The sequence below is a fragment of the Schistocerca cancellata genome, chromosome 1 (genome assembly GCF_023864275.1).
Source record: "Schistocerca cancellata isolate TAMUIC-IGC-003103 chromosome 1, iqSchCanc2.1, whole genome shotgun sequence".
Taxonomy (NCBI): domain Eukaryota; kingdom Metazoa; phylum Arthropoda; class Insecta; order Orthoptera; family Acrididae; genus Schistocerca; species Schistocerca cancellata.
This window is the reverse complement of record NC_064626.1, coordinates 1,172,843,409-1,172,858,338: the sequence shown is the minus strand read 5'-3', so window position 1 is coordinate 1,172,858,338 and position 14,930 is coordinate 1,172,843,409. Positions and strand designations below refer to the sequence as shown.

The following is a 14,930-nucleotide window of genomic DNA, read 5'->3' as shown; positions in this document are numbered from 1 at the left end:
GTTTTAATCATCTGCCAGGAAGTTTCATATCAGCGTACACTCCGCTGCAGGGTGATGTTTGATTTTTGCAACTGAAATAGTAGTTAAAACTTGAAAATTCATGTTCAGAAAAAAGACAACATTAAACTATAATTTTGTCTTTACGAATATAACACAAACACCAAGATCGATTTCATTGAACTGTTAAAAACAAGAACGTTAGATCATGTTTGTACAATATATGATCATAACATTGAAATTTTAATATGTAAGAATTGTATTCATTTTGAAAACGTACGATATGTTTCTCACAAGAAAACTGAGGAGGGAGGTGGTTGCCAGGTGCGTTGAGAAACAGGCATATTTTGTAATTTCTGGGTACCTATATTACAGTGTTGTGTAATGTTAGCGCTTATGTTGCAACTTTAGTGGTTTTTCATATACCGGGTGTCTGTCCTAAGAGTCGTTAGGTGCATTTTTCTGCTATTTCGGAGGATATTTGCAACTCAGTTTTTGCATTTGCATTTCAGCCCAAAGAATCACTGGCTGTCACGTCTTCCATGCCAAGCCCAGTGGCAGTCTCCCCTTGATCCTTGCTGTCAACATTCTTAAAACTTGGCATTGTGCCCTTAAAAAAATCGGAATTTCATTATTGCAGTTCAGTTTACAGGGGTTTACGAAAACAACGAAACACCGCAACAAAGGCGTACTTGAACGTACACTATGTGATCAAATGTATCTGGACACTCCCAAAAACATACCTTTTACATATTAGGTGCATTTTGCTGCCACCTATTGACAGGTAATCCATATCAGTGACCTCAGTAGTCATTATACATCGTGAGAGAGCAGGATGGGGCGCTCCGCGGGCCGGCCGCGGTGGTCTAGCGGTTCTGGCGCTGCAGTCCGGAACCGCGGGACTGCTACGGTCGCAGGTTCGAATCCTGCCTCGGGCATGGGTGTGTGTGATGTCCTTAGGTTAGTTAGGTTTAAGTAGTTCTAAGTTCTAGGGGACTTATGACCTAAGACGTTGAGTCCCATAGTGCTCAGAGCCATTTGAACCATTTGAACGCTCCGCGGAACTCACGGACTACGAACTTTGTCAGGTGATTGGGTGTCACTTGTGTCTTACGTCTGCATGCGAGATTTCCACACTATTAAACATCTCTAGGCTCACTGTTTCCGATGTGATAGTGAAGTGGAAACGTGAACGGACACGTACAGCACAAAAGCGCAAAAGGCCGACCTCGTCCGTTGACTGATAGAGACCGCCGACGGTTGAAGAGGTTCGTAATGTGTGATAGGCAGACATCTATCCAGACCATCTCACAGGAATTCCAAACTGCATCAGGATCCACTACAAGTACAATGACAGTTAGGTGGGAGGTGAGAAAACCTGGATTTCATCGTTGAGCGGTTGCTCATAAACCACACATCACGCCGGTAAATGTCAAACGCGCTTCGCTTGAAGTAAGGCGCGTAAACACTGGACGATTAAACAGCGGGGAAAACGTTGTGCGGTGTGACGAATCACGGTACACAATTTGGTGACCCGATGGCAGGGTGTGGGTATGGCAAATGCCTGGTGAACGTCTTCTGCCAGCGTGTGTAGTGCCAACAGTAAAATTCGGAGGCAGTGGTGTTATGATGTGGTCGTGTTTTTCATGGAGGGGGCTTGCTCCACTTATTGTTTTGCGTGGCGCTATCACAGCACGGGCCTACTATATTGATGTTTTAAGCACCTTCTTGCTTCCCACTGTTGTAGAGCAATTCGGGGATGGCGACTGCATCTTTCATCATGATAGAGCACCTGTTCATAATGCACGGCCTGTGGCGGAGTGGTTACACGACAATAACATCCCTGTAATGGCTGGCCTGCACAGAGTCCTGACCTGAATCCTGTAGAGTACCTATGGGATGTTTTGGAACGCCGACTTCGTGCCAGGCCTCACCGATCGACATCGAAACTTCTCCTCTGTGGAGCACTCCGTGAAGAATGGGCTCCCATTCTCCAGGAAACCTTCCAGCACCTGATTGACCGTATGCCTGCGAGAGTGGAAGTTATCATCAAGGCTAAGGGTGGGCCAACATGTTGAATTCCAGCATTACCGATGGAGGGCGCCACGAATTTGTAAGTAATTTTCAGCCAGGTGTCCGGATACTTTTGATCACATACTGTAAATGCAGTCTTTAACCAAGATTGCAGGTTGCACTGTTGTATTTGACTACGAAAAACATCTTGAAATGTCCGCAATACGTTGTAAGTAACAGTCGTGGTCACAACGGTGTGCTGTGAAGTTGCGAGTAAGTGCGTTATGGCGGAGCTAAGTGAATCCGAAAGTGAACAAATGCTTGATAAGCGTACGGTGGCTACTTTCGTAACAAACGTAGCCGAAGTACTTGGAGTTTCAAGAGGCACACAGGGGAAGCGGGAAAACATCATCCGGTGAATCACAATGCGTGTGTGTTGAGTGATCGTGACGGACAGTTATTTAAGAGGATTGTGACGAAAAGTAAGAGGACTGCAGCTGCAAAAGCCTCTACAGAACTTAACGTCGCTCTCGTGAATTCTGTCAGCACCAAAACAACACTAAGGGAACTCCAAAAGCAGGGCATTGGGGCGAGCTGGAATTCCAAAACCGCTCATCGGTATTGCAAACGCCTTTAACAGGTAAACGTGGAGCCGAAACCATAAAGCCTGGTGTGTGTAGCAAGAGTGCCATTTGGTCGAAAGACTCTTATTTCACACTGTTTCCAATCTGGCCTAGTTCACATCCCAAGAGCGGCGCATGGCTGGGGTTCGGTGATGATTTGGGAGGCCGCATCGTTGTTTTCAATAGGCCCTGTGGTTACTTAGTAAGGCTTATACACTAAATGAATTGTCAGTAAATCAAAGTTGTTCTTGTATATTATCATTCAGTGCATCTCAGAAAGTAAATACACTACTAGCCATTAAAATTGCTGCACCACGAAGATGACGTGCTACAGACGCGAAATTTGGTAGTGTACACCACTGGCCATTAAAATTGCTACACAACCAAGATGACGTGCTACATACGCGAAATTTAACCGACAGGTAGAGGATGCTGTCACATGCAAATGATTAGCTTTTCAGAGCATTCACACAAGGTTGGCGCCGGTGGCGACACCTACAACGAGCTGACATGAGGAAAGTTTGCAACCTATTTCTCATACATAAACAGCAGTTGACCGGCTTTGCCGGGTGAAACGGTGTTGTGATGCCTCGTGTAAGGAGGAGAAATGCGTACCATCACGTTTCCGACTTTGATAAAGGTCGGATTGTAACCTATCGCGATTGCTGTTTATCGTATCGCGACATTGCTGCTCGCTTTGGTCGAGATCCAATGACTGTGAACAGAATATGGAATCGGTGGGTTCAGGAGGGTAATACGGAACGCCGTGCTGGATCCCAACGGCCTCGTATCACTAGCAGTCAAGATGACAGGCATCATATCCGCACGGCTGTAACGGATCGTGCAGCCACGTCTCGACCCCTGAGTCAACAGATGGGGACGTTTGCAAGACAACAACCATCAGCACGAACAGTTCGACGACGTTTGCAGCAGCATGGACTATCATCTCGGAGACCATGGCTGCGGTTACCCTTGACGCTGCATCACAGAAAGGAGCGCCTGCGATGGTGTACTCAATGACGAACCTGGGTGCACGAATGGCAAAACGTCATTTTTTCCGATGAATCCAGGTTGTGTTTACAGCATTATGATGGTCGCATCCGTGTTTGGCGACATCGCGGTGAACGCACATTGGAAGCGTGTATTCGTCATCGCCGTACTGGCGTTATCAGCCGGCGTGATGGTATGGGGTGCCATTGGTTACACGTCTCTGTCACCTCTTGTTCGCAATGACGGCACTTTGAACAGTGGACGTTACATTTCAGATGTGTTACCACCCGTGGCTCTATCTTTCATTCGATCCCTGCGAAACCCTACATTTCAACAGGATAATGCACGACCGCATGTTGCAGGTCCTGTACGGGCCTTTCTGGATACAGAAAATGTTCGACTGCTGCCCTGGCCAGCACATTCTCCAGATCTCTCACCAATTGAAAATGTCTGGTCAATAGTGGCCTAGCAACTGGCTCGTCACAATACGCCAGTCACTACTCTTGATGAACTGTGGTGTCGTGTTGAAAGTGCATGGGCAGCTGTACCTGTACGCACCATCCAAGCTCTGTTTGACTCAATTCCCAGGCGTATCAAGGCCGTTATTACGGCCAGAGGTGGTTGTCCTGGGTACTGATTTCTCAGGATCTATGCACCCAAGTTGCGTGAAAAATGTAATCACATGTCAGTTCTAGTATAATATATCTGTCAAATGAATAACCGTTTAACATCTGCATTTCTTCTTGGTATAGCAATTTTAATGGCCACTAGTGTATAAGGAAAATTATCTGTTTTTTCGGAATGTGGTCACTTCTAATATCTTTGCATGCTGAGCACATGAGCGATACAGAGTCTTTTATTTCCAGTGGTTGCATTATTGACAAAAGCGCGGGAAAACTAGTAGGTTCAGTCAAGTCGCGCCGCAGCCTTGAGCAGCAGTATATTCTGTTCATCATAAGAATAAACTTGATATAAACATTACGCTGTATATTCTTCCGTGTTTGTTTGGATCTCATTGGAGTTCGTTTCACGTGGAGCGGAAGCCAAGTTGTGACCAGTACAGTCAAGCACAATCATATGGATACGTTTTATGCTGGGTAAAACGCACATAGACTGAGCGATAATGTGCGGGAAAACAGCTTTACCGAGGCAGTAAACTCTGACAGCACTGACCCAACCTGCGGTCAAACTGGCCTGGAATGATGTGAGCAGCGGCAGTTCAGACGTAAAAAGAAACGGGAAAAGAAATAATATAGTTTTGAATGTCATTTAATTTTGAAAGAAAATGAAATAATATTAGGCAAACCTCAGCACTCGTTCTCATAGAATTATAATCACAAATAAGAGTGATGAAAATTCCTAACTTAAACGTAGCGTAATTTTTCTGAGCGAGCCGTTTGTGATGCAAAAGTATACTGCAGGGATTTCACCGTACTGCTGAACACTGAAGCCAGTGAAGTTACTAGTTACAGTCAGTCGTCTGGTAATCTCTTAGCTCCTTCCTTATGGGAATCCGAGAAATACATTTCGGTAATGGAACTGTCATCTGTTACTTTGACAAAGAGTCGATCAACAACAGAATCAACGAAGCAACCGAGGCGCCGCATTTTCTCCTCTTCGTTTATGACGTGTCATTCTACATCCCACCAATGTCCGGCAGTGACATGAAAAAGCTGCGTGCGTTAGATCCAGTACGTCTGGTAGCTTAACAGTCTTGTTATTTCTCGGGCCAAAACCCTTAACTTGGTTGCAGATCAGTACTGTTGGGTTCATATTACAATGGTACAGTGGCAAATGTAAAAATGCAGCAAATGCATGGTGTGCTCGATGCTGTGAAAATGATTGTTTTTCATGTTTCCACGACACATCTGTGTTATAAAACAATTGATATACTCCAAATAAAGAGTATTTAGTTTTTTCCTTAAAAATAAATTGTTATGCTTTCTTAATTTAAGCAACCTTTGTTAACAGTCTTTCATAAAATATCGATAACTGAGAATTGATATTTGATAGCAGGAGTTCCGCGTGCAATATGTAATTAAAAACGAGAAGACATGCATTATTCATAAAATGATGATGAATTTTACAATTGCGAGTTGTAGGTAATTCAGATTGAACGAGAAAAAAAATTGACTCAGGCGAGACTTTAACCAACTAAACATGTGCAGTAATAAGTCAGCCAGACTATTACGCTACCGAGACCGCTGAACACAAACTTTCATTTTTGTTGCAACTGTAGCTAATACAGTCCCTCGGAAAACTTCAAAGCCGATTATCTCTGTAAATTTAAGACAAACATAAAGAACAACCTATTTCTCGGCACTTTTTAATCGTGTTCCACACGCATGTTTCACTACGGAACAGAAAGCTGCCTCAGTCATTTTCGTACTGCGTATTAACAGCGCGTCGATCAGAGCACAACAGTGCAGAGGCTGCGACTATACACGATTTTTGGAATAAAACCACGTAACCAAAGCGTAATTAAGAAAAACGTTGATGGCTGTTAATACATTTGAATATCTTAAAGTTTCATTTAACGTAATTTAGTAATAATATATCTAATACATAAGGAGGACCTACTTCCTGTAATGTAACATCATCATGTACGTGTGCTACGGCTACTGACGAATCATCGCTTTTGTGTTTATTTACACCAGGTTTATTCTTATGATGAACGGAGTATAGTTGTGGAGTCGTGGAGAGAGAGTGTTGGATCATGGAGGAATAAGCAGCTTGGCGCACAGAGATTTCTACTGCAGATGTTCCATGGTGTGTGACCCGAAGATGAAGAATAACTTTTAAGATTATTTTATAAAGAGATTATACTTCAGAAGAAGGTAAGATATTTTGAGCTTTCTATTTGCAAGAGTGAGTTCAGTAATTATTTTGTGCAAAGATTGAATTGTGTCCAACGATATCTACGTGTTGGTAACCAGAGAGAACAATCAATCATGTGTTCAGTATTTTAATTACCTTTCCCTCATTTAGATCAGTTAGATAAAAATGTATTAGAAATTCAAGAAAACAAATTTTGGTAATAGACATTATCGAGTACGACAATGCGGAGAGAGAGAATGCTTGTTGTTGGTATTTGTCAGAGTTCTTTTCCGCCTCATTAAAAGAATTTTAAACTAATACCTTTTGTCATTTATAGATTTTTTCGAAAATCATATTTTCACTGTTCGTTAAAATATGCGTTGCCATGCTGCGCACTTTAGTAGAAATAATAATTAATGATTTAGAAAACAGCATGAAAAAACTGAAATAACGATAAGAAGGCAAAATGCCTTGCAGTGATTTATTTCAGCTCATCATTTGCAATGCAGCCCGAGCAAAGTCAGGTTATCCGTTGCAACGAAGGAATTTGCTGTAGGGCTAAAATGAGCGTTTTTGACGGAATATTAGAAACAGTTTTCAATTAGTGAAATTTCATGTACATTCTACACATGCTTTTTTTTGTAGTAGGGCACATTTAAATTACGAACAGTTAGTCATTGTGAGTATTGTTGTGAATAGATCTTTCGTGCAATCTACCATACAGATAATCAAATACAATTCAGATAATTAAATTCATATTCATATTAAGTAATTTGCATAAATAAGTTTATGTTAAAAAGTAGGATAGCTACGCTGATTCTAGTTATGAGTCTGTAATCGGAATTTAGAAACCAGGCAGTTTTTAGATTGTTAACGAGAAATTCAGCTACACACAGTTTCAGCATACAACCAACTCTAAACAGATAACTTTCAGCTCTGCATGGTCTCACTACTACCAAGGTTTACGTGACCATTTGGGCTGATCAGTTCTGCCTCATGGTACAATGTTTGTTCCCCAGTGCTGATGCTCTGTTCCAAGACGACAGGACTCTGTTCACACAGCTTGCATCGTCGAGGACTGGTTTTATGAGCATGAAGGTGAACTGTCACATTAACATCACAGGTAGGGCATCTCAATATTATTGAGACTTTGTGGTCTACGTTCGAAAGAAGAGTATGTGGTCGCCATCCACCTCCATCATCATTACCTGACGTTGCTGTTATTTTGCAAGAAGAATGATATAAGATTCCCTTGAAAACTATGTAGGACCAGCATTTATCCATTACGAGACGTCTGGAAAATGTTTTGTATGCCAGCTGTTTTCTACACCTTATTAGATATGGTAATGTGTTCTGTTTGTGGCGTTTCCATATTTTGGTCCATCCCCTGTACTTCAGACTACAGTAAACCGGTAATACTTTGACCGATTTTCAGATTTAAATGCGATTATCATGACTGCTTTTTAACTTCTGTGACATTTATGTTAGTGAACATAGGACCTTGTATGAAATGTTTACATACCAATTAGTACAGTGGTGTTGTTTTTGAGGTCTTTAGTCCAAAACTGATTTGATGCAGCTCTCCGTGCCACTCTATCCTGTGCAAGCCTCTTTCATCTCCAAGTAACTACTGCGACCTACATCCTTCTGAATCTGCTTACTGTATTCATCTCTTGGCCTCCCTCTACGATTTTTACCCTCCTCGCTTCCCTACAGTACTCGATTGGTTTTCTCTCGATGCCTCAGAATGTGTCCTACCAACCGATCCCTTCTTTTGGTCAGGTTGTACCACAAATTTCTCTTCTCTGCAGTTCTATTCTGCACCTCCTCATTAGTTATTGTGATCTACCCATCTAATCTTCAGCATTCTTCTGTGGCACCACATTTCAAAGGCTTCTACTATCTTCTTGCCTAAACTGTTTCTCGTTCATGTTCACTTCCATATATGACTACACTTCATACTTTCAGAAAGGATTTCCTGAAATTTCAATCTATATTCGATGTTAACAAACTTCTCTTCTTCAGAAACGCTTGTCTTGCCATTGCCAGTCTACGTTTTATATTCTCCCTTCTTCGACCATCATGGGTTATTTTTCTTCCCAAACAGCAAAACTCAATTGCTACTTTAAGTTTCTCATTTCCTAATTCCCTCAGCACCACCTCATTTAATTCGACTAGAGTCCATTATCCTCGTTTTGCATGTGTTGATATTCATCTTATATCCTCCTTTCAAGATACTGCCCATTCCGTTCAACTGCTCTTCTACGTCCTTTGCCGTCTGTGAAAAAATTGCAATGTCGCCGGCAAACCTCAAAGTCTTTATTTCTTCTCCCTGGACTTTAATTAACACTCCAATTTTTTCTTCTATTTCCTTTACTGACTGTTCAATATACAGACTGAATAACATCGGGGATAGTCTACAACCCTGTCCCAACCCTTCCCAATCACTGCTTTCCTTCAGTGTCCCCCGACTCCTATAATTACAATCTGGTTTATGTACAAATTGTAAATAGCCTTTCGCTCTCTGTATTTTACCCCTGCCATCTTTGGAATTTCGAACAGAGTATTCTAGTGAACAGCTTTCTCTAGGTCTACACAAAAGCTACAAACGTAGTTTGCCTTTCGTCAACATTTTCCAAAATGCAGAGAAACTAATGGAAAAAATGTAGGTTTTCAAAATTAGTGTGGATTAGGGGATGCAATGGCTGGACTATATTTCCACTACAAATATCAGCTACCATTCCATTTGTGGTCAATATTTCCAAAATACAATGGAGCTTTGACCACTCAGGAACAAATTTAGTGATCTAAAGTATTCATATGTGCTTTATTAAGTCTCATAAAAGAGAAAAAAACTTGTACAGTAAATAAAACAAGCAGTTTGATCCATCAGCAAAATTATAAGTATTATGAAAGGTACTAAGATGAAGTACTACACACATAGCTCCAAATCTAGCTCAGCGTAATAACTTCAATTTCTTCCATCTTAGACATAATTATCGCTTCTAAACATCTATTACAGTTATAATTAAGGATATCTTTCTACATCTATCGAGACAATGTCTGGCACTTGTGGTCACACGGTCTTCATTCTGTGTTTCCTGATATATTTGACACTATATGTTGTACTTCAGTCTCTGCCTGAACCATAACAGCTTGCAATTTGAGCAATATATGACCGACATTTTTTTTTCTTAGTTGTAGGCACATTAACAGTAACAAATGAGGCTTCGACTATATAATAATAGTTAATGTACGTATTCCTTAGTTGCACACTGTAATTGGCAACAACACTGTTTAACAAGTTGTGTATCTGTAACCTGAGAAATCGTAATTTAGTAGCTGATACACACACGTCCACAAAAAACTAATCATTGGTCTGTTTTGAGAATTAATCGAGTAACATGCATGATACAATTGAAACACCGATCGCTTTGCAGTTAAATGATATCGGTGGATTCAGTACAGCCTGATTTTAACACACTTTTCGCATACAATTATAAGTCGCTTCAGGTTCGCCAACTGTTGCGTAAGAAATCAGCTCTATACGGTGCCTCATAGGGTACATGATAGTACTTTACCACGAAACAATATATACTAAACACCCAACTGAGAGCCAGCAGAGAGCTGTAAAACTCTTGGTGGTGAGTGGTCGAAATAACCTCGGCGGTCGAAGTACAAGGGGAGTCTTTACAACTTAGGAATGATACAGTAATTTGTTAACTTACAGAAGCGGTAGATGTGTCATTTAGTAGCAAACAACCTCAAGTTTGATTCATGTAGTGTATCAGTGCCCCATACCGCCATCCAAGAGTGCTAGCGTGTTGCACAGTTAAAATGGCTACTTTCACTGGTGTGGAGTGTGCTCGCTGTGTGTTTTGGTTTCATGATTGGAACTTCTTTCTCTGGGGTTTCATTAAAGACAGTGCGTATATTCCTCCAGTACCAAACAATGAAGCCTATCTGAAAAATCGAATCTGCACTGCTGTTGCACAAGTCACGCATGACTTTCTGCGTCGAGTGTGGGGAGAATTGATTACCAGTGAGATGTTTGTCGCATCACGATTGGTAACCATATCACACCATAATGACACTTGTAACTTTTATATGAAACTTGAAGTTGTCTGCCACAAAATTATACACTTACTGGTTATGTAAATTATCTCAATAAATTTCTATATCATTTCAAAATTGGAAAGTCCTTTTTGACTCACCCTCTATATCTGCTTTACGGTACTTAGATATTAATACTACACTACTGGCCATTAAAATTGCTTCACCACGAAGATGACGTGCTACAGACGCGGAATTTAACCTACAGGAAGAAGATGCTGTGATATGCAAATGATTAGCTTTTCAGAGCATTCACACAAGGTTGGCGCCGGTGGCGACACCTACAACGTGCTGACATGAGAAAAGTTTCCAACCGGTTTCTCATACACAAACAGCAGTTGACCGGCGTTGCCTGGTGAAACGTTGTTGTGATGCCTCGTGTAAGGAGGAGAAATGCGTACCATCACGTTTCCGGTTTTGATAAAGGTCGGATTGTAGCCTATCACGATTGCGGTTTATCGTATCGCGACATTGCTGCTCGCCTTGGTCGAGATCCAATGACTGTTAGCAGAATATGGAATCGGTGGGTTCAGTAGGGTAATACGGAACGCCGTGCTGGATCCCAACGGCCTCGTATCACTAGCAGTCGAGATGACAGGCATCATATCCACATGGCTGTAACGGATCGTGCAGCCACGTCTCGATCCCTGAGTCAACAGATGGGGACGTTTGCAAGACAACAACCATCTGCACGAACAGTTCGACGACGTCTGCAGCAGCATGGACCATCAGCTCGGAGACCATGGCTGCGGTTACCATTGACGCTGCATCAGAGACAGGAGCGCCTGCGATGGTGTACTCAACGACGAACCTGGATGCATGAATGGCAAAACGTCATTTTTTCCGATGAATCCAGGTTGTGTTTACAGTATCATGATGGTCGCCTCCGTGTTTGGTGACATCGCGATGAACGCGCTTTGGAAGCGTGTATTCGTCATCGCCATACTGGCGTATCAGCCGGCGTGATGGTATGGGGTGCCATTGGTTACACGTCTTGGTCACCTCTTGTTCGCATTGACGGTACTTTGAACAGTGGACGTTACATTTCAGATGTGTTACGACCCGTGGCTCTACCCTTCATTCGATCCCTGCGAAACCCTTAATTTCAGCAGGATAATGAACGACCACATATTGCAGGTCCTGTACGGGCCTTTCTGGATACAGAAAATGTTCGACTGCTGCCCTGGCCAGCACATTCTCCAGATCTCTCACCAATTGAAATCGTCTGGTCAATGGTGACCGAGTAACTGGCTCGTCGCAATACGCCAGTCTCTGCTCTTGATGAACTGTGGTATCGTGTTGAAGCTGCATGGGTCGCTGTACCTTTACATGCCATCCAAGCTCTGTTTGACTCAATGCCCACACGTATGAAGGCCGTTATACGGCCAGAGGTGGTTGTTCTGGGTACTGATTTCTCAGGATCTATGCACCCAAATTGCGTGAAAATGTAATCACATGTCAGTTCTAGTATAATATATTTGTCCAATGAATACCCGTTTATCATCTGCATTTCTTCTTGGTGTAGCAATTTTAATGGCCAGTAGTGTAGTATGGTAATATAACTTCCTGCCTTTAACATTATAAAACTATGGTGAAAGTTGCCCCATTCACCAGTTTCGACACTCAAAACCAATAAAGTTTATTTGTGACCCAAATCCAACATCTGCTCATTCAAGTTGTAGCAAATGGCGGAGCGATGTCTAAATTTTATTCGAAGCACTACATGCGACCGCTGTCTCACGGCAAGCCGAGCAACACGAAGTGGTCCATCCTACCTGCCATACTAACCTCAGTTCCCACACTTCCGGTCGGACCGCTGGTGGGGAGGTACTCACCTGCAGGGGTAGGGGTACATCTCCTTGTTGTTCTGGGCGCTGTAGGGCGAGTACTTGTCCAGCAGCCAGATCATGATGCCGGTGACGGTGAGCGCGCCCACGATGCTCAGCCACACCTCCAGCCGCAGCACCGTCATGAACTTGAACAGCGACGTCTCGCGCACCGGCTTCCGTATCACTGCGCACGCCGCCCAACGAGTGTTAGCGAGCCATGCATCAAAAACCAAGTAAGCACCACTTCCACTTTTACAAGGGCCTTCCTTTTAAGGTTTTGCAAAGGCAATTGAACGAAACACACTGACAGGAAAAAATCGCAACACCAAAAAATAATTAATGAAGATGAGCCTTGCATGGCTCGTGTTCACGCCATTTATTGTTTGTCATCTTCTATTACGGTACTGCTGCCTCGTTTTCTTATTCCATTTACTGGCGTAACTAACTTCCTGCCTTACTTGCCCGTGAGCGGCAGCAGCAGCGCGTATCGATAAGTGCACTATCGTACCATCTCTGGAGCGATCGATAGTATTTCCGGGCCGTCGTCTGTCTGGGAATTCTATAAGTCCCTCCAGATCCTTGAGCGTCATGCACACCGCCTCGCATTCCGTATACGCCTCCCGTCCCCCACGCGGATCCTCTATGACCTCATTCCTTTCCCCCATCTGCTCCTGTTCCTCGAACATATCCGCATACTCTACACCAGGCTGTTCCAACCGAGCTCCAGGGAGCCGGAGCGCTCCGGAGCACTCACTGCGGCAGCTCGGAGCCCGCGTGGAGGGGGAAGCGAACTCACTGCCCCCTGGCCGCATGCAGCCGCAACTGACGCAATAATCCGTGTTCAATGACAGCTATGATTAGCCGCGGGAGACCTGTACCTCTATTGGAGGATACCTTTCTATTCATTGAGAGGGATGGTCGTCCGCAGTGTCTTGTATGTCATAAAGTAATTAATTCTGCGAATATACAACGACATTATACACGTCTTCACGCAGCGCACTACCATCAGGTAGAAGGCCTTGCACGCAGAGAACTGGTGGCCAGGCTTAAGAACGACATACCAGGAGACGTTAAGTTTAAAAACGGTTTCGTAATACGGAGGGTATCAAAACATGCAACATAGTTCGTGATCTGTAATGCGTTTATAATTTTCAGGTGAATGAGAGCGGAGAAAACACTACTGAGTCTGCAATTCGAGCTAGCTGCAGGGTGGCTCACATCATTGCGACGAGTGGCAAGCCGTTTTCGGTGGGACCACTCGTAAAATCGTGCATGGTAGCCGTTGCAGAATATTTGTTTCCAAGGGAGGTGCAGGCAATTGAAGGGGTTTGCCTGTCGAAGCAAACAATGTCTCGTCGAATCCTAGACATGGCAGCGGATTTAGAGACACAGCTCAGGAAAAAGGCGGAGAGCTTTGTTGCATTTTCGCTAGTGCTTGACGAAAGCACCGACATATCGGACTGTGCTCAGCTTGCAGTTTTTGTGCGTGGAGCTGCAAGTAACTGAAGAACTCTTGGATGTGGTACCACTCGATTACACCGCAACAGGACGTGAAATTTTTGAAGCTGTTTGTGAATCAGTGGACAATATGAATTTGCCGTGGGATAAGCTCCATTCTGTAGCGACAGACGGTGCACCACAAACGATCGGGTGTCACCAAGGTTATGCTTCTCGTTTGAAAAATAAACTCAGGGACGAATTCGGGAAAGACATTTTGACTCTTCATTGTTTTATTCACCAAGAGGCACTGTGCGCTGAAACAATAGAGCTAGGTGGCGTAATGAAAGATGTCGTGAAGTGTGTGAATTTTGTGCGGCGTCACGGTATGAATCATCGCCAATTCAAAGGATTCATGAAAGATATGGAAGCGGAGTATGGGGATATACCTTACCACAGTACAGTTCGTTGGCTGAGTCGGGGAAAATTTCTTGATGTTTTCTTTGCCATTCGTGAGGAAATAACCCTTTTTCTCGAAATGAAAGGGGAAGAAATGCGTTTTCTGAAAGATAAAAATGGATATCAGAGCTGGCGTTCCTAGCTGACATAACTATGCATCTAAATAATGTAAATCTGTCATTGCAGGGCAAAGGGCAGCTAATAGATGACATGCACGACCAGATCAAAGCGTTCATGCAAAAGTTACGTTTATTTGAGAGGCATATGAATAATGGACATTTAACGTTCTTCAATCGTCTTGCTTCTTTAAAACTACCTGAAGGTACTACTTTCGGCGATTACCAAGCAAAGTTAAAGCAGCTCATCACGTCGTTTGAAATACGATTCCGAGACCTCACTAGTTTGGAAATGGAACTTAAGGTGTTCAGCATTCCTTTTTCAGTTTCCCCCGATGACTTGTCATCATCACTTCATTTGGAGATTATTGATTAGCAAAATTCAACTTTGTTGAAAGACAGGTGCTACAACACGTTGGATTTGTCATGATGGTATCGTTCATTACAGCAAAAAACATTTCCCAAGCTTCACAACAGTGCTGCTCAGATCATGGGCATGTTTGGATCTACGTATTGTTGTGAGCAGCTTTTCTCAG

General features: G+C 43.1%; 1 protein-coding gene across 1 annotated transcript in view; it reads right to left on the bottom strand.

Annotated features, from left to right (window-relative positions):
- LOC126094110 (ionotropic receptor 25a) overlaps positions 1-14,930 on the bottom strand; it is a 216,765-nt gene that overhangs the window by 75,684 nt on the left and 126,151 nt on the right. Inside the window, exon 11 of the mRNA XM_049908770.1 lies at positions 12,389-12,566. Coding sequence (XP_049764727.1) covers positions 12,389-12,566 — 178 coding nt within the window. The remainder of the gene's footprint in view (positions 1-12,388; positions 12,567-14,930) is intronic.